At 44.6% G+C, this 20,501-nt stretch overlaps 1 protein-coding gene across 3 annotated transcripts; it reads right to left on the bottom strand.

Moving 5' to 3' along the window:
- Positions 1–1,805: 1,805 nt before the first annotated feature.
- Positions 1,806–19,654, bottom strand: kank2 (KN motif and ankyrin repeat domains 2). 3 transcript variants are annotated; one of them, XR_014731819.1, is made up of 13 exons: positions 19,584–19,654; positions 13,830–13,933; positions 10,412–10,497; positions 8,735–10,111; positions 8,396–8,608; positions 8,200–8,311; positions 7,418–8,113; positions 7,232–7,319; positions 6,865–7,084; positions 6,545–6,687; positions 5,990–6,190; positions 4,230–4,350; positions 1,806–4,010 (listed from the first exon to the last, which is right to left on the bottom strand). XR_014731819.1 is itself a non-coding variant. In XM_084678213.1 (13 exons), exons 3-13 carry the CDS (start codon positions 10,446–10,448, stop codon positions 3,954–3,956), a joined length of 3,243 nt encoding a protein of 1,080 aa, XP_084534339.1. In that variant the 5' UTR covers positions 10,449–10,497; positions 13,830–13,933; positions 19,584–19,654; the 3' UTR covers positions 1,806–3,953. The 3 variants fall into 3 exon arrangements, 2 of the variants coding, with proteins under 2 accessions (XP_084534339.1, XP_084534340.1); XM_084678213.1 differs by having other exon boundaries at positions 4,230–4,328; XM_084678214.1 differs by lacking the exon at positions 1,806–4,010 and having other exon boundaries at positions 4,230–5,631.
- Between the last annotated feature and the right edge of the window lie 847 nt (positions 19,655–20,501).

Raw genomic sequence — 20,501 nt, 5'->3', positions numbered from 1 at the left:
GCAATCCTGATTTTCCCCTAATTAAATGTCAAGTTTATTTACGTTTTGGGGGGCATATTTTCAGTTAACAGGTGATACTATTTGAATTGCGATTCCATCTGAGATGGCTAGCTACTGCTGGTAACGTTGTTGTTAAAATACATTTCAAAGGGGGTTCTTTATTAATGAATGAATGCTATATGAGTAGGCTAAATGCCTGAAAATATTATGAGAAGGGAAAAACTTACAATGACGTTTAAGTCATAGAGATTAGGTCAATTTTTTCACCGGTCTGCCAAACGTATTCGTTTTGATTCAACTATGAGGTTGCTGATCACCATTCCCTCTTGCAGGGGAAAGGACAAGGAGAAGACAACTATTTCATTCTACTCTTCACTCTTAGTATTTTGAGTTGTAAATGAGCAGAACAAAATATGCTTTTAAATCTATGTAATCTTTATTAATAATAAGTATGCTATTCATTTTAATATAAAATATACAGAAATATCAGTTGTAAAATGTAATTAAAAACATTTAAATACGGACCCCTGCAACCAAAACAAGCAAGCACACCCTACAATTTCCCCAGAAATTGTACCCTGTATCCTGTTTCATGTGTCAAAGTCACAGATCAATCTACAGGTTATTTAGTGCTGTAACACATTCTGAAGGTTACCTTGTCAGAGATTTTCAGTATAAAAGTAAATCTGGTTTAAATGTCAGGAGTTCATGTCGGGACGAAAGTAACACTTGTTACTTTTGTCCTGCCGCTAGTGTAATAGTATGTGGTGAATTTATTTTTGTGGAAAGCATTTATTAAAACATGTTTTGTCATATTATATCAACAGAATCTGCCAAGAGTGAGGGTCAGAAAAACAGACAAAGGTCTGATTCAGTAAAAAATTATAATAAATATTTGATGCAACTGAAATTTAAAACTCATAGTTTTTTTTGCAAAACTAATGGACAAAATATGTTTGCAGTTATATATTAACAAGGTCATAGTCAGGTGTATTTATAAAAACCAGAGTAACACAAAAAATCTAGCTTGTATTAGGGCTGGGCGGTATGACGGTATATACCGTGTGACGGTAGAAATGTGTCTACCGGGAGAGATTTGGCTATACCATCTCAACCGCGGTATACTAGGATCTTTAAAGCCACAATGGTAGGCACTTGAACTTCTTTTCTGCAAGATGACGTTCCTTACCTCCAGAATCAGAATCAGAATTGGTTTTAATTCGCCATGAACGTTTGCACAGACAAGGAATTTACTTTTACAGGAGAGCCTACCTACCAATCAGAGCAAATTAGCCACATCTTTCCCAGATTGTATAAAAAGGTGTCTGTTACTGCTTCAATCTCTTAATGTTTTTTGGGAAAAGCCTTCTAACAGCTTGTACATACATGTGATTTATCACAATATTATTTGTGGTTCCATCCCTGTGCATATCATAAATATTCCCATTACATCCTCAATGTGCTTTACATGATCTTAGATAAGATCATTTTTTGAGACACAGGGTACCACCTTACTTATTATCCTTAGTTTAGGGTTACCGTCCATAGATAGAAAACATGCCCATGGAAGAACATCTTGTCTATCTGAAATATTATTTTGTTAAACAAGGCTTTACCTAATTCAAGTTACATATGACCATAAATGAATACAATACGCATTTCTTTAATTTACTGATAGTTGTTGATGAGAAAACAGACAAATCAATGTCCGATAGTTTTCTCTGGTGAATGATGAACATAACAGCACGCTTGATAATGTCTCCCTGAAGCCTGAAATGTCTTACAGGGAAGGCACACCAAACCCCTTATAGTCCACATTTGTTTATTTTCTTCCAAAACCCATAAACAAAAAAATTATACAAAATGAGCATATTACATATAGCAAAAGAACATTTAAAATACAAATAATAATAAAATACACCATGTGCAAGTGAGTAAACTTAGCTGTGAACAGAGTATAAAATTGTAAAAGATAAAATGGAGAGTTAAATAAACAAATACAAAAGTTTATAAAATTCCAACTACTCAAGACATCTGTAGATATGAAAAGACAGGGAAATGAGTAATTGCTAAAAAGGAATACAAATTCACCTTCATTGTAATTTTTTGAATGGGTTATAAAAAGTAATAATCTTAGCATGTAACATAATCTTAGCAAATTACATATATTATTGTTGTTTTGGTAAATCACTTTACACCGAATACCTCCATAGATGAAATTATCTGACACCTTCCAGTGACCATACAAATTTAAAAACAGACCAAGTACCTCCACTTAACCTCATTTCCACTTACCATCAATTCACATTTCTTCTAGTTATAAAAACCTTTCACATGACCCTGAACAACATTGCAGTACCTTTACTGGATCATGACTGTCAGTAGGTGAAATTAATTACTATTAACAGTTGCCTTATCAGGAAACAGGTTTGATCACCACAGTAATAATGCTGAGCCATTTACTGATCAATATATGATCATAACACCAGAATACAATCCTATAAAATCAATGGTGGCAGTGAAATATCTTTGGAACTCATCCAAATCTATAAATGTCAATGGTCAGCTTACATTAAAATCAGGTTTCCTCTCCTTCTCATTGCAACATTACAGTATGCAGAGAAGTAGGCCATTTATTAGTGATATATGGCCTTTGAAGTGCAGTGCTGTCAGTCTACCACCTACTAGGGAACACTTGCATCTCTAAATGAACATCTCATCCAGCCAACTATGAAGGCAGGAATCTCTGTTTGTCTGTCTTTGGCTCAATATCTCGAGAACTGAGCATTTGTATGAAGTTTGTTAAAGATTTTGAAATTCACCATGTGTTTTGCTTAGGACCGAAGTATAAAAATTGAGTTTGTTTGTATGAGCAGTACGCGAGAAATAAATATAAACGCGTTTATGCAGCCATGTTGAGTTGCACTAAGCAAGGCTATTCACCAGATCACAAAATAGGTTTACTTTCATATGGGCACTGTAGTAGCTTGACAAACTAAAAATATACTATAAAAATAGTGTGGCTTAAGTGGGCGTCTCTGTGGCTCACAAGGTAGAGTACGTACCATGGACTGAGGCCTTACTGCAGTGGCTCAGGTTTTATATCAACCCGGATCCTTTGCTGCATGTCATCCCCCCTCTTTTTCTCCCTTCTTTCCTATCTCTCTCCAACTGTCACTATCAAATAAAGCAGAAAAAGCCCCAAATATACAAGCATCTTTAAAAAATACTCCAGAGTACATCCATTCTGTGTACAAATATGGGTATAGGCTATTGTTTTTTAATGGGTATACTGTATCTGAATACGTTTATAGCATTAATCGGTTTAATGGCTAAAGGACACTTTTGAGATTATTGAATAATATGTTGGTGGCTTTCAGTATTCCATAGATGATTGTGACGGCATATTTAAAATCTGTAACTGTAATGTAATTGATACATTTTCATTGATATACTTACATAAATCTGAAAAATATTTCTTGAAATAAGTCAAATATGCAGATGAAATAAAACAGGATTGATTATAATAAACTCAGAATGTCTAGTTGTCTACTGTAACAGTAGAGCTTATGTCTAGTTGTCAATTTATACTGACTGTTTAGGCTCTAAAACACAACATGAATGAAAGCTCAGCTGTTTTACTTGTCATGGGTACAGTTAATACCAGGAATAAGTAAGCAACAACACCAAATAAGTAATGTCAGAATGTAGTGTACAAAGAACAGTGAGGATAATTACACAAAGTATGGCCATACTGTAAAAGAATGCATTACATTATTGGAATGCAAGTGTCAAGTGCTAAAATATGTATGTGCTGTACAAAGAAAAAAAGGTGAATGGGTACAGGACGATGACAAACAAACTGTCACATACATACACACAATTGTAAAGGCATTTTTGGTTGCAGACATGGAGCCGGGGGGAGTGGGGCCAAGTGCGACTTTGAAGAGTGGTCACTTTGCTTCACCAGAAGGAGGAGAAGAGCCCAAAATAGGAGACTTGGGAGAAACCTGGAGATAAAATGCATACATCAAAATCTAAAACACAAAAACAACATCAACCTTTATTTATAAAGTACATTTAACACAATACAAATTGATCCAAAGTGCTGTACATTGTGCATAAAATTATATGAATTGTCTCTATGTATAGTATTTATACAGTGTGGATGCACAAACAGAAAGAGAGACACTTTGAATGGGATGTGAGGTTTGCTGTATTTGACTCACAGGGGAAGGAGGCTTGGCGAAGTTAAGGTGGGCGTAGAGAAGAACAGCAATGTCATTCTGGCTGGCTTCCAATGCAATCGACAGGGCTGTGCTGCCATCCTGGTGAAGCAATAACAAGAGGCTGGTCACAAAGCAGGCGGATGAGAAAGGTAAGAAAGGTAGGTAGGTAAAAAAAATCAAAAACAAGAGAGATGGGACCTGATATGTTGGGGCACACAGCTGGACAGACCAGGCTTAACTTAGACCACAGACACACAGGGCCAATGGAAATTTTGAAATACGGGAAACGGATTTTGAGAAACGGGATATCTGGGAGGATTCAAGACCACATGTAGCTGCAAGCATCGATGCGGGTTCCTTTGCAAAATGGCAAAATATTATAAAAATGTACATACAAATGTACACATCAACTGTTGAGATTTTATGAATAGAAAGGGCAGAGTATTCGCTTTGGTCAGCTTGGGACAAAGTTTAAGCAGCTGTAATTCAGTCATCTTTTGGCATGGTACTTCAGAATTATGTCACCTGTTTAACGAAACAAATAATCAGTACTGTGACAGGCCAAAAGGCTGTGGCTGGATTCCGACCTGTGACCATGCACATTGCCCATGATCCATAATGGATCCATTATGGGTCATAAAGTCTCTTCTACCTCTCAGCCCATTCATCTATTTTCAGTGTTGAGAAATGGTGTGGTCAGTTACTATAAAAAAGTAAGCTGTTTCTCTGGTGGCAAGCATTGTTAGATTTAGCCAAAGTTTCAACAGCTGTAATTCAATCATATTTTGACATATCAAGGTAAAATTGTTTATAGTACTTCAGAGTGATATCATCTTGAACCCTATTAGGTTTGAAAAACCATCAGTCAAAATTATATTTGATTTATTGACACAAAGATATTGAGGCAATGTGCACATAAATACACCCCTTTCAGACATTTTGTATTGCGTTTCTCATTCCATTTCACCCTATATAAAGACATGTATTCTACACATCTGTAACAAATGTAGTCGATTGGGTCCTTAGGCTTTTCTGTTCCCCATAAGGAATAAGGCATGTACACCAAGTTCCAGAAGAATTGAAGCTGTTGAGTTGAAATGCCATTCCTTTGAAAATTTGACTTTTGGGTGTTGCCTGTGGTGCCCCTAAGGTCCAATATGGCCTATTATTGGTATGGTGGTATCCACTTAGCCTGGTCCTAAGCAGACTCTCGTACATTTCACTTGTACAGAGAGTCTGGGCTCGCTCAATAGACAAAGTTAACTTCCTTGAAGGCAGGTACTCTGTTGAAGTTTAAAACTATTGGAACTGCCCAGAGTCATCTGGCTTCTGGATATTTGGCAGCGTTGCCACAACGGACCGAATGGCTTCGCTCGCATCTTTCTTCTCCGCCTTTATGGAACTACAACACAAACGAGCGCACAACATCATCATTCTCAGCCACTCCCTCTGTTCGCTGATTGGACAGGTAGAAAGTTAACCGGAGACATCTGACTTACGTACCTCAAGGCCACACACAGTACAGAAGCAAAATCAAAATTGAGCAGTGGTACGTAGGAGGGCAGACCAAGCTAGTACCCACTGGCCTGTAGTATTAATGTGCCAAATTAGAAAACGTGTGACCAATAACATTTTGAGTTATTGTGGCGCAAGGAGAAGAGGATTAACAACAATCATACAACCAACAAATACAGTAGGATCCTCCTACCGGAGGATCCGTAAAAAGGTTAGGAAAAAGAGGGCGGGCTCTATTCACTCACGTTATCCGTCAGGGTTGCATCGCAGCCTGGCACCGACAGCAGCTGGCGTACAATGTCTACGTGGCCATGTTCACAGGCACACATGAGGGCGGTGGAGCCGTCGTCATCACGGATGTTGACCTGCGCCCCGCAGGAGATCAGCGCTCGCACCATGTCTCCTCGTCCATGGCTCACTGCCAACATCAATGCCGTCTGACCGGCCTGTGGTAATGCAAAACGCAGGAGCTCAAAATCAAAGGTCGATGATCAAATTGCAATGATTCTGCCTAATGCGCTTTCCAGGCCACAGTTACATGGCGTCTTTTGATAGCCGCATAAAGAGCCAGGATCGCCACACTCCTAGATGTTTCCAAACTGAAGGAGTTGGGGTTGCTATGCTGTGGAGCTTTGAGAACCATACGTACCAAGTTTGAAATTTGTTTTTCAGACGTTCAAATGGATACTTTTCGTGGGGATCATACGCACTGTTTTCTAAATGAGGCACGAGTCTGGGGGTTTTCCAGCTCGGCTGAACCAGGGGCTGCAGGAGGGCCTGTTGGCCAGCAGGGGGCGTACCTGGCTCGCTTTGGCGTTGACGTCCCCGGTGCGCAGCAGCTGCAGGACAGTGTGAAGGTCACTGTCAGAGTGGAAGGCAGCCAGAGCAGTCAGCATAATGGCTGTGTAGCCTGCCTTATTCTGCTTGTCAGCATTACACAAACCTGGGAAGGGGTGTGGGGCAAACCGTTACGCCAGGTCATCACAGTGAAGACTAACTACAGCGTATGTAGCTCAGATGACATTCATGCATGTGTATATACACAGGATATATCTGGGATAAGCCACTAACACGATAGGCCATCTAAAATGACAAACGCACACCCACATCCCAGGCTCACCTGTGTCCAGCAGCAGTTTGACCACGGGGAAGTTGGAGTGGGACACAGTGTAGTGCAGGGCTGTGTTGCCGTTGCCGTCGGCCATGTTGACCACAAACTCCAGCAGCTGTGGGGAAATGGAGGCAAAGGTGTCCATGTGGGCTCTGACCACGGCTGTGTCTGCCGCCTTGTGGCAGGACACACGGAGCCACTCCTGCAGCACTGTGGTGTAGGCTGTCCTCTGAGAGGGAGAGACACACGAGGCAGGCCTTAGAGACACGCTCACACGGATCTAAACAAATGAGAGATGTTCACTGAGAGTCCCACAGTCAGGTCCACATACAAGTAGGCTGACTGTAAATGAATGCAGAGATAGAATAGAGCGTACCGCTTCGTGCTGGCTGAAGGCGTTGGGTTCACCAAGAGCTTTCTGAAGGGCATTTAGAGCTGCCATCAGGCTGTCACCCAGTGTTAGTCTGTGGGAATCAAGGGGAAACAATGCCACTCAATGAGGTAAAGACACAACAGATTTCATGATAAGATCATTTGTGTGATGGTATTTATTTATGCTAACCTGCTGTCTTGGTTGGCTGATACACTGTGACTTGGGCTGCTGTCAGGGGATGGTTTTGAGGCTGACACCTCAATAGTGCACTGCTGGGAGCTTTGTTCAGAGGCTGTTGATTGGTTGGCCCCATGCTGAGGAGCGAGGTTAGTCGTATGTGCCTCTTGTTGCTGGGTGACTTTAGTGGTCACTGATTGAGTGGTATTCTGCTGTGGTGTGCTGCTGGTAGGAGGTGATTGGAGGCTGTCTCGTTCAGGTGCTGGTTCAGTGCTTGAAGTTTCAGAGGTACTCTCTTGAGGGACTGTGCTGTCTGGTAATTGGTTGATAGTCTCCTGAGGGGCACAGTCACTGACTGAGGACTGGAATGTGAGTGTAGAGTCAAAGGCTGGTTGTGGAGAAATATATTGCTCTACGACTGTGTCCATGGCTGGTGATTGGGTAGGTTTGTGTTGAAGTCCTGTGTTTGTGACTGCCAACAGGTGGGTGCTCAGCTCAGTGGCAGGCTGAGAGGCTGGTGGTTGGATGGCTGTCTGCAGAGGTGTGAGGTCTGTAGCTGGGGCCTGGGGGGAGTCAGGGACACCTGTTGGCTGGTTGGGCTGAGCTGCAGTATCCGGCAGTTTGTCCTTGGCTTCATGATATTCACTAGAATCACTCTCCTCCTCCGAGCTCTCACTGCTGCTGTCTTCTGAAGACGTCGACTCATACCTGGAGGACAAGAACAATCGTTACTTTCCGTAACACCCTATGACCTCTCGGAAAACAAACCTTTTGTCGGAGTTTCACAAACGTACCCGCCATTGACTCCAATGAACTGCAAGTTTTTCTTTGTTGAGGGAGAGCCAGTTTCAACTTCTGCCTTCCGCTTCATAATTGACCTCAGAGCGGACTGGGGAGAGGCCGAAGCTGAAGACGAGAGCAACAGTCAACGCTACAGACCGAGGTTTAGGTTTTGTATTTACAAGTTGGACAACATTGAGCTCCAATTACCAGACTTTGAGAGGTCCTCTTGAGACTGGACGGCTTCTATGACTGTATGCTGGTGTGCCTCTCCTTCCTTCAAATTTAATGAAGCCATCTGTTTGTCAATGATTTCCATGGTGACTGCGGGATTAGTCACTGGCACAGAAGTGGATACCTCGCTTCTCAGTATGTCTCGTACCTGCCTGGAGCTGATGGCGATGGGTAGCTCAACAGGTGGCTCTGGGAAATTATGGAAAATAAAACGGAGGTCAAGACTATTTAAATAATACTCATGTATGCATGACAAAATGACATGTTCAAACACTTTAGTTAACTCATATGATTCCCTGTGGATACTGTGCCTACCTTCTGAGCCCAGAGTTTGAGCATGTCCTCCCTGGATTGCACCAACTGGCAGAAGGGCGATGGAACTGCACCCCTCTGCTCGGAGCAACTTGCCCACCCCCACCACAGTGGGCTGCTCCAGGGTGTACACCTGGATACCCACAGTCCTCTGCTGTCTGTGCTGGGGCTGCTGGGTGAAGCTGACTACAGTCTGCAGCCCCTGTTGCTCCTGCCAGCCCAGACTGGTGGCTCTGGCAAAGTGGTCAGCCTGGGGGGCCTGTGCCTGGGACTGCATCTCTCTCTGGGCCTTTTCCACCTGCTGCTGGGAAACCTGCAGCTCATCCATGGTCCTCTTAAGTTGGCCCTCCAGCTGGCTTACCTGGTTCCGCAGGGCCTGTGTCTCTGGAAGCAGTCCCAGATCCTGCTCCTGTACTCCCACGCCCACCTGACAGCTGCCCCTCTGCTCCTCTGGACCAACACCGATGGTGCGCACCTCCCTTTTCCCGCCCGGACGCACGCCACCAACAATCACCGTGTCCTCTATCTCACATCCCGAGTCCTGCTTGATGCTGTCTGTGGAGGTGGGGGACTGCACCCCTGCTGGCATGGAGGTCCTCCCCGCCCCAGCACTGACCTCCTCCTCAGGGATGTCGATGTAGAGCTCCCCCCGGGGCCGGCCCCTGCCGAATCCCAGCGTGTGGCCCAGGAACTTCTGGCTCTTCAGCTGGACGCTGAGCTGCCGTTTCTCCTCCTGCAGCACGGAGATCTTCACCTGGAGCACGGGGATGGTCTTCACCTGCTCCTCCAGCTCGCGGATCTTCCTGAGGGCCACGGCCATCTGCTCCCTGACGTGCTGCAGGTGGGCGGGGGTGGGGGACACGGGCGTGGACAAGCCGGAGCTTATGGGGGTGAAGGAGCCTCCTCCCTGGGCTCGGTTGAAGCTGTGGGCGCTGCTGAGGGAGGTGGTGGAGCCGGCCACGCTGCTGTGCATGCTGCCCAGGTTGGAGAACCGACGGCTGTCTTTCTCCTCCTCCAGCTTCCTGCGAGCGTCCAGCAGGGTCTTCTCCACCCGGGCTGTGCTGAAGCTGGGCCTCTGGGAGGTGTGGTAGCCCGGGGCGCAGTAGGAAAAGGAGGAGTGTCTGCTGTCCATGCTGGTGTTGGAGCACAGGGACTCTGTGGAGGTCCACCAGGAGCCCGTGTAGCCGTAGCCACGGGGAAGAGAGCCGTACCGAGGCCGACGCTGCATGGGCACCCTCTTGATGGTGTTGCCTTTCTCAATATCGTTGACATATTTGAGGAAGTCCAGGTCCAGACGGTAGCCGTAGGGGGTCTCCACTGAGTAGGGCGCCTCCTGTTCCTTCCCGTGAAGGGAGGGGGGAGCTGGCGGGTTAAGCTTCCCTAGGGGGGAAGGAAATCAACTTTAAACAGGCGGAAATCTGTGTCTAATCTCAGACTCAGACTTCAGAAAATAGCATTATCTCTTGGCTACTGTGTGTTTATGTATGTGCTCTAAAATTATCTCTAAATGAGCTACAAACTAAATTAAGGACAATTGAAATGAAGCACAAACAGTTAAATACTTGGATTACAACCTGACCTCAACAGATTTCTGGTATCATAAGCCTTTAATTGTTTATAATTTCATTTTAATGTTAAACCCTCATGATGGATAACACAGCAAAATAGATTAGGGTATACCTGGGAAGCTGGAGTCCATATGGAGCACCTGAGCCATGATGATTCACCTGTGGCTGCCTGTCACACGTTTGCCCACAAATCCTCACCTGAAAAGATACAAATACATAATGAACACTTGGGGTTAATGTTTCTGGTAAAAGAGCGGATGCCATGCCAATCTACAGACACATGGGTCCCAAAACCTCAGAAGTGCCAGTATTGGTTTGTAGCCCCTAACATGTACATGTACAGTCAAAGTCAGTGAAGATGTGTTGTGAGACTAAATCTATTCCAGTCACTGCTCCCTTTCCTACTTTCTTTCTCAGTTTCTTCTGTGTATTGTCTTTTAATTTATCTTGTATATATTGATGTTCCTGATATTCAGCAAAAGGGAGAAGCAGAATATTTTCCTGGCAGCTTGTTCCAAGGGTGAACGTGGAGGCTGCCAGTTACAACCTTATTAGGAATCATTTGCGCACTGTAAGAGGTTCTCGATTTAGGGGTTAGAGACACACTCTCTCTCTCCGACTCTTTTTCCACAACTTCCCCCATGCCTAGTTTTCTCCGTTCTCTCTTTCCCTCCCCTCACTGTCTCCCTCTCTTTACCCTTGAACGTGTCAGCAGATGATCAGGAGATATCAGCTGACCACTGTCGCCTCTTCCTCTCGCTCCCATGCACTCTTCCCAAGCAAATACATTCATCTAATTAGCAAATGACCAGTTGGAAGAACAGAGAGTGTTAATACATTATTCATGTCTTCCTGAGATGCGGCCCGTTATCTTAATATAGTTGGGTGTTGTCAGAAAGGACAAGACAATTTTCCTGACAGCAGTTCGTGTCAGCTTGCCCCACTGTGAATGACGTTCTGCCAGCTATGACATACTGCCCACAAGGATCTGCCTCTCAGTCTGTCTCCCCTGCTAAACATTAACTTTCTAGGTCACTGGTTTGTGGGAACCTGGGATGTAATGTTTGAACTATCTGTATTGTAACATTAGTAATGTGAGCGTCATTACATAAGTCAAAGAAAGTCAGGAAGGAATCAAAAGTTTGGACTTGACCACTTTATTCTCTCCAAATGCTTAGTTCCATGACCATGTTTCTTTTTGATCAGCACGAATGGAGTCTCTCAGCTTCATTCAATTTGGTCTTTCTCTTCTCATTCTTTCTCTCTCTTCCCTGACTCTCGCTCTCACACACACTAACCTCTCTCTGTCTCTCCCTCTAATCTCGTGACCCTCGTCACTGCCTGTTTATGCTCTTGCCCGTTTGAGGGAAAGTAGGGCACTTGGAAACACTGACTGAATTGACTTGGTATTTTGGAGCCCTTTTAGTCTGTCGAATGTCGCTGTATAATTCCTCGTTATCTCTGTCCCTTCATCAGACTCCCTCACCGTGACTTGGAACACAGTCAAACACACACATGCACACACAAAAAGTGGGGAGAATGTAGGCATTTTGATACAATCTTTCACACTTTGATATATTCACATTTAATCTCTAAGAATTGTTAGCAGAACATGCTGTCCTGCTGATTTAAATTGCAGAAATTGTGGATTTCATAACTTTCAAAAATAGTCAGTTTAGGAAGGTACAGACTAGGGTTCACGGTGAGACATTTGATAAGATTTGATGTAATTGGCCTAACAAACATCCACGCCTATTATAGCAAGGATGTCCAAAACTGTCCTCTCCTCACTAAACTCTCACCCTCTATCCCGCTCTCGCAAGCTTTCCATTTCAATACATCCCTTCCTTTCTTCCCTCATTCAAATCAAGTGGACACATAATTTGCTGCTCTCTGCTTCAAATTTCCCTGTCCCCTTTCTCTTCTGTTCTCTCCTTCTCTCTCAAATGCCTCGCCTGGTGCGCCCATACCTCCCCTCCCCCCAACCCTCCGCATCTGCCAGCACTAGCAACAACACCTCACTGGGTGTTTGTGATGTGTGTTGCACTCCCATGTGTGTGTTGGTGACCTTACTCCCTCTCTCCCGGCTCTTAAACAGTGTTCCATTGACATGACAGTGAACAGAGACCAGTGTGCCCACTCCTCACCCTCAGCCCACCATTCTTCAGCCCTGCTCGACCCTCCTTGATCTACCCTCCTCTACACCGCTCTACCCTCCCTGCTCTACCCTCCTCTACACTGTTCTACCTTCCTGTAGGATGCTCTACCCTCCCTGATCTACCCTCCTCTACCCTGCTCTACCCTCCATGATCTACCCTCCTCTACCCTGCTCTACCCTCCTCTACACTGCTCTACCTTCCTGTAGGATGCTCTACCCTCCCTGATCTACCCTCCTCTACCCTGCTCTACCCTCCATGATCTACCCTTCTCTACAATGCTCTACCCTCCCTGATCTACCCTCCTCTACCCTGCTCTACCCTCCATGATCTACCCTCCTCTACACTGCTCTACCCTCCCTGATCTACCCTCCTCTACCCTGCTCTACCCTCCTTGATCTACCCTCCTCTACCCTGCTCTACCCTCCTTGATCTACCCTCCTCTACCTTCCATGATCTACCCTCCTCTACACTGCTCTAACCTCCCTGATCTACCCTCTTCTACCCTGCTCTACCCTCCCTGATCTACCCTTCTCTACACTGCTCTACCCTCCTCTACACTGCTCTACCCATCTTCCAGCCCTCCTCCAGCTCTGCTTTACCCTCCTCTAGCCCTGCTCTACACTCCTACAGCCCTGCTCTACCCTCATCAGGGAGGAATGCCTCCCTTGCCCGAGACAAATGCCCCCTCCCTCATTCCCCCCAACATTCCACAATAACGGAAGTTCACATTGCCCCCTCCAGGGTCCCCCCACCCATTCCAACTATTAAGATTAGGAATTGGAAGGGGAGGGGGGAGACTCATGAGGCATGACCCCACCTCAGGTTCCTGGGACAAATTAATTATGTTTGACTGAAACATTATGTAGGACAAGTATGACCGCATGCAAGCTACGTTGCTTGCTTTGAAATTCTATAGCATAATACAAGGCGTGCACTTTTGCTACAGGAGAGTGAGTTATAATGGTTTCTCATAGTTACAAAGGCTACAATGAGTAAACACGACTCCCCTGGGCCAAACAGATTAATAAAATAGTTGATGGCCCTACAATACCGAGTCTGTAGTGTCTCGGAGAGGGATTACCAAGCCCTGTGGCAAAGACGTCGGTTTTAACTCTCAGAGCCAGTTCCTCACGGATGTCAACCAAACAGTCTTCCTTCACTGTATCACCTCATTTTCATTGCCATGACAAGGGACTATTTCTGACGACATAACCAAGTTAGACATTCCTCAATTCTCTCTACCCAGAGTAAGTCCTGATGGATCTTTCCATTGACTCTTTTTAAGTCTTAGACTTTGGTGATATCTGTTCTGCACACGGTTGGGAATGGTTTAGGCATTAGGAAGCAAGGGATTTAGTTTCTGCTTCGTACCAGCTGCTCAGCTCCGGGTGCAGCAGGGATGGTCTCTCCTCCCCAGTCTCCTTGCAATGGCTCCTCTCCCCCGGTCTCCTTGTCTCTCCCTGATTTTATAGCACCTAAACACAGAAATACAGCATGCGAAAGACATTTGAAATGACATCATAACAGCTGTGAGGTAGCGGTTTAATCCAAGTTTCAGTATGTTTTTTAAATGTTTTATTTACACATGAAATACATTATAGATAGAACCAGAGCGGGCTGTGCCCGCATCTACAGGAATTGCCAAGGATCGAAATGACATGCAATCGCGTCCCATCTGTTCCATCAACGCCGTCATCGAGGAATGTCGATGATAATAATAAGAAAACCTTTGCATTGTGGGTTAAAACCAGAGGCGCATTCCGCTGCTTTACACTGACACCACACACCATGAGAATCAGACCCTCGTCTTCCCCACAACATGTCAATCAAGCTCGCCTCCTTACAAAGCCTAGTAGGTGACCCACCGAGCTGTTGCTCCCACCCTGTTCTCTCCTGCCTCGCAATCATCATCTCTCTCCTCTCCTCCATCACAACAACACGCTGTGTGGCTAATCAATCCAAGCCTGGGAACCACCCTACCATGACATTGAGCAATGCTCTCTGTTTCCATGTCTCCATGACTCACCCTCCTCCAGCCGGTGCCATGAACACCCACTCTCGCGCGAGGCAGGAACACCCCGAGGTCCCCTGCCTCTCCGAATGGGCAGCGGAGAGTTTGAAACTCGCCCTCAAACAAACGCATGTCCAGGAGATATGTCGTCGGTTGATGAGTCAGAGGCTGTTTGTGTGCGTTAGGGGCCGACATTTTGTTGGAGGTTGTCATGGCCCGGCAACGTTGATGACTGCCATTAACAGACCGTCATACGAAGGGGGTTGGCATTAGGCAGCCCATTGTTTAGTACTTTTGTCATAGCAGAAGGACAGATGCAGGAAAAGATGGAAAGAGAGAGTGAGAGAGAAAGAGAGAGAGAGAAACAGACCCTTACACAGGAAAAGCAGCCAAATCACAAAGAGCCATTCATTCAGCCCCTAGTTCCACAGCTGGTCCTAATATAGGGCTAGGAGGGGCTGAGAGAGAAAAAAGAGGGAGACAGAGAGACAGACCGAGAGATAGATAGAGAGAGTGAGAAGTGAGACAAAACACAAGAGAGCTTGAAACCTCTAAACAAACATAATAGTGGTTATGGATCCGGACACTGTCAGAAATAAGAAGCATCTTAAATGACCAAGGTTTAGGTCTGCATCAGTACAAACTACCTAATTGCTATAAAATGTTCTGTCAATATATCCTAACATTGACAGCTGCTTACAAACCTGATGCAAGTGTATAACTGTGAGGCAGTCCATCAACGCACAGCATTCCCCTGGTGCAGAGGAGAGGTGTGTGAGTGTGTACATTCCTCGGTCTGTATGACAGACAAATACTCCTGAAGAGATTCAGTGGTTGTATCTCCCCCCTTTCCTAGGACATAAACTCCTACCTCACAGCTGAGAACACACACTCACACACACACACACACACACACACATTCACACACAAACTCCCCCAAGACCCTTTGCACCCCTTCAGTGTGTCTCCCACACACCTACACAGCTGTATAACTTCTGTTTATTTCCTCAGGCGAGGACTTTGATGAGACAAGCCAGGAGAGACCTAGCCGTTTCAGTCATCAACACACAATTACTCAAACTGCAGGCCGGGATGGCGGGCCTGAAAAACACCGTAAAAAAATTATGTGGCAGCCTCTCAACAGCAACCATGTGATGACGACATGCGCCCACTCAAAAGATCAAATCGCCATCGCCAAGTCACTCGACACCCCATCCGGCAGCGAGCCCTGAGGCTGTGCACGAGGGAGCCCTCTCAGTCCCACCAAACAGACTTTAACTGGGCCTCTCCCATGTGAATAGACTGGTGGGGCACAGTGATCTCCACGCATCTGCACTGTCTGAGGACTGATCAAGAAAGGGTTACAGGAAAGGCAGCTCCATCCCTCTATTCCCCCAGGATCCAGAAACAACCCAGTCACTTCCTCCGAAACTCAGGAGAAAGAGTAAGAAGCAGAAGAGAGGGTAACGAGGCGGAGAGAGAAACTGGGAATGAAGGAGTGTGTGTGGAAAGAGAGAGAGTAACAGTTGGGGGGAAAGGGAGGGAATGTGAGAAAATAAGGGTGAGACTGAAAAGGGGAAAGAAAAGAAGGAGAGGCATTCTTTTTAAGATGGAAAATTCTAGAAGGATAGTCCCGTGATTTCTTGGAGGTTTAGTATCCACCAGTATGAATCACTGGATAGTGCAACAGCTGCACCAGAAGAGAGCCTATTCTTGCCAAAGTAGAATAGATATAGGTAAGGGGTGATTAGACCAGCTTTACTGAAGCTCCTTACCAACAGTAAGGAAGGATCCTCGGGACCACTCTATACAATCCAATCAAATGTGCGTGTAACATTACCATTGCTTTTTGTGCAGACTCCCACTTATGTTGGACTGTTAGGGTCTAGAAACACAAAAGCTAAATTCTCGTAACTAAAAACAGCCCATTGTTATTTTGTCAACACCCAATGTAACGGAATTTCTAAAACAAAGACATTCAATGAATAGAATAACTGAAAAACTAGATATACACAGTAGTGAATGTTAGTGGAGCATAACCCACATATGAATTTCATTAATATTTATGTATGGCTGAGGACTCCTGCATGTGGCCCTACTCTGCATCCAAGATAGCTCCATCTAGTCATATGGCCAGTAATGAATAATAACCAACGAACAACAAGACCGCCCCAGATCCCAACCTCCCCAGACTTCAACTTGGCACACTGAAGTAGAGATAGCAGCCGTGTCTGTCAGCAGCACTGTGTTTACATCTGCAACTGTGCCTTCATTTATATCCCTACTTGACAGGCAAGGCATTTACATTTGTGAGAGAGACACATGAAGTCATATCACCAGAGTAAAACAAACAAACCTCTCTTCTGCGGAGAAGGTCCTCTGGTGTCTGACTAATGTGGGGTTTGGAGTGGGAACACTCAAGTCATTACTCAATCATGAGGCATCCATCTCTAAGTTGGAGGCCAAAAATGAGTGCCCAGTGCAAACGGGGCCTGTTTTTGCGATCAAGGAGTGGTGTGGGGGAAAAAGACGACCCACTGCTGCAAGCGTCAGGCCCAGACTAAACCAGGCCAGGTGGGGCCAGGCCGAGCAAAGGCAGGCCAGAAGGGAACCGGGCCCCGCCCAGGGAGGGGCCTCCCTCCTCACATTACAGTTGGAACAGGAGCAGAATAAACATCATCCCAGCTGCTATTGGTCATTGTGCTGACCTTCTACAGGAAACCAGGCAAGGGTGGGGCTGAGACACAGGAATGGCCAGAGAAACAAACAAAAAAAAAGAGCGAAGGCATTAAACAGGGAAAGGGAGAGAGAATTCCTGAGCAGTGCTGGAGGTGGGGATCAGGAGTGATGAAGGCCAGAGAGACAGTGTGTTGTAATGATTTGGGGAAGTGGAGGGGTGCTGGTGTGTGAAGGAGAGGCAGACGAAGACCAGAGCTGCAGTCAGGACAGCACGGAGGAGAGGTGGTCAGGGCAGTGTTGGGGTTAAACCCATGGGGTCAATCAGTTGGAGTTGAGCCTGGGGCAGCACGTGGGACTGGGAGGGGGTGGAAGAAAAGTTGATGTCTTCTAGTAGTGGTCCCCTCACAAGGGTCCTGACCAATTACTACCTGATTCGATTAAAGCTGTAAATGAAATGACCACTGGACCACAGACATGGCAAATTTGCACATACTCACATTCCAAGCGGAGTTTTGGGGAGTTCATGAACAGAGCAGTCCATCTTTTTTTTCTGAAGGATTAATGCATTAAGGAGGATTACTGAAGATTAGACAAACCGATAATGATTTTCTGCCTTATCTGGACATATGGTCACTAATGTTATTAAATTGGCGTCTTTCTCTTAGCCTAGCCCAGATATTCTGACCAAATGCACATTCTGCATTCATTGTTACATTGTTTACAAAAGTCAGCTTTCTGTCTGCAACTTTAAGGTCACTTTAATGCGACAATAAATGGATCTGAGAAACAGTGTTACACTGTCTCCTTATGTACATTCAATGTACCATTAGGAGAACTAGACTATACAGTTTCAGCAATAACTGTTTACAAATGTGATGGACTGTGGCCCAGAGTACATGTCGCAGTTTACATCCAAACAATCTATACTTATTGTCAGATCCTTAGATAATTCATATATATCGTTCTATTGCCACACAAAACGTTTCTCAATAGAAAACAGACTGCATCTGCAAAGGGACAGTTTGACATGTTGTGAACTGCCACTTCATGTGAATAAATCCAGACAATAACAGGCAGCCTCATACAGGTTCAGGGCGTAATACCATCAGTCTTGCTAAACCATTTAAACGCCCAGCGTGTCGCCAACCGTACAAATGGGGTTTATAACCTGCATTCCTCCGTTTGAAATTCCACTACAGCGCCCCTTGTTCAAAACGTTGTAATTTGGAATTTGAGTCCGTGAGACAGACACATTCCATCCTTACAGAGGCTGGCGATAACATGGGGGCAACTCCAGCTGGGCACTATCCATGACAACCCAATAAGACCATCATCGTCACGCGACATGGTGATTCAAATCCTATTCAGCTCAACTTGAGGAACGTTTGACATTACACTAGATTGCTTATTCACTCAAGATAATAATGATTTAGACACGTCTTCGTCAAGACAGTCTTAGGTCCCGAGATTAGACAATTTACGCCTCTTTGCGAACAAACGTCCCATTTAATCAGAGGTCAAAACATAAATGGGCAAAAGAGAAAACAATTCGAAAATATGCATAATCAATCCAATCCAGTGAGGCAACTTATTTTGAAACTTTCTTTCAGCATTGGTCCTACGTGCGGTCACCCATTCAATTTAACCGATGAGTGGCTACCATCTAACAGTGATTAGGCAAAGCGGCAATGAGAAACTGATGAACATCTGGAAGTAATGAAACCTACAAAATGCACGGACCCACCCACTCCATTAAGTCAAAACATTCACGGGTTTGTTTTTAGTCAATAATCTTCAAGCCTTAGTGAGGAGCTTAACTTCAAAGAGAATTATATCACATGTATTAGGCTATAGTTTCAGTAAGAATTGGAAAGGTTTCCTTGAAGTTTGACAATAGATGAAACAAGCCTAACATTTGAAAATAAATGTTAACCACTTCAGCAACAGTAGAGGTAAACATTTAAATCTACAAGGTGTAGGCTATTGCTGGTTACTTATAGGTTGAATTGAAAATACATTATTTTGACTGTCTCGAGACAACTGCTCTTGGACAACACGCGCTACAATAGGCTACTCAATGTATTGTGTGCGCTCATCGACGGACTATACGAGCGCATGCATAAGATGATGCTCTGACCAAAAACCAAGAACGAAAGCAAATCCACGGACAAACAACTGGTGTCTAATGCTAAAGGTTATGAGAATACATTGTGCCCGACAGTCACAATTGAGCTATAACTAAATTGTGTGCTAGTATGTAGAAAAGAGACCCGTTACTTTAGTTAGTAGGCTACGACCGAGATAGAGGTAGGACCCGTACTAGACAAAAGAAGCATTTTTCAAGACACATTTCTAAACTCGTAAACTCAGCAAATATACTTACGGTAACAATAGAAAGATAAAGCTCAATTAAATATTTTCGTTGTAGTCCTTACCTATCCCCAAGAAATCCTTTTAGACGTCTCGGTCCGGGAGCGCTCACTGACAGCGAGACAAAAAAACACCGCAACCAAGACAAGACCCCCTCCCTCTTCCATCTTAAAGGGCCAGCAGCGCAAATTTGACGCGAGTGGTTGGGGGTCCCAAACTGTTGGTGGCTACGTTTTTCGGTTTTGAATAATCAACTAGCATATTATGTTAGCGGTCACTAAGATACAGGGCGTTTAAAATATCACCATAGTCTACGTGAAAAACATATTGAAGTTTAAAAGGACCGGGTGCCCTCACAAATTGCAGTCCATTCACATTTTATATTAGTGGCTGTAATAAAGGGGGAAATGGTTCGCGTAAAATTACGTCATACATTTCAGCACTTTCCCTGTGTCTAACAATATAGACTACACTGCAGACAAAAGCCTGCTAGTTTGCCTACACTTTAGGTTACAGCACAATGTGAGACACACGAACAAGGTAAATCCGTAAAAATAACGAAAAAGGGCGGGTGTTTGTGCTAAATAAGACATCTGGATCTCATAGAATACTGTAGCCTACCTACAAGAGCCTTGACTGGGCAGTAATTGGGGTGGAAGCACAATGGCTGTTATTGAAGCAACAAGTCCAGTCGTTCAATACATTATCTAAGTTCAATATTGTGTTTACTAATTAGGGAACATTTGGGATTATGTGTAGGCTATGTATTTGTTTAGCATTTTGCACTTTTTTACCTATCAAATAAAGTGTAGGCCTTACAGACCAAAGTTTTGAAAATCAGTCAAATGGTGCTAATCGAAAACCTTGAGACTCAATTGTAAAATCCATTGCAGATAAGCAACCTTACCAGAATAAATAGCTTAGGCAAGGTTAAATGTGTTTGATTGGTATTGCGATCTGAATCACTTAACAGTGCAAAATAT

Source organism: Hypomesus nipponensis, chromosome 17 (assembly GCF_054491055.1).
Source record: "Hypomesus nipponensis isolate SF chromosome 17, ASM5449105v1, whole genome shotgun sequence".
Lineage (NCBI taxonomy): Eukaryota > Metazoa > Chordata > Actinopteri > Osmeriformes > Osmeridae > Hypomesus > Hypomesus nipponensis.
This window is presented reverse-complemented; position numbering and strand designations above follow the sequence as displayed.

Excerpts from the sequence above, each read along its gene's own strand:
- kank2 (XM_084678213.1), bottom strand. The coding sequence starts at position 10,448 with ATGGCTCAGGTGCTCCATATGGACTCCAGCTTCCCAG. Across the intron at positions 10,112-10,411 it reads TATGGACTCCAGCTTCCCAG|GGAAGCTTAACCCGCCAGCT; the intron begins GTATACCCTAAT and ends CTTCCCCCCTAG. Across the intron at positions 7,320-7,417 it reads TCAGCCAACCAAGACAGCAG|ACTAACACTGGGTGACAGCC; the intron begins GTTAGCATAAAT and ends TGATTCCCACAG.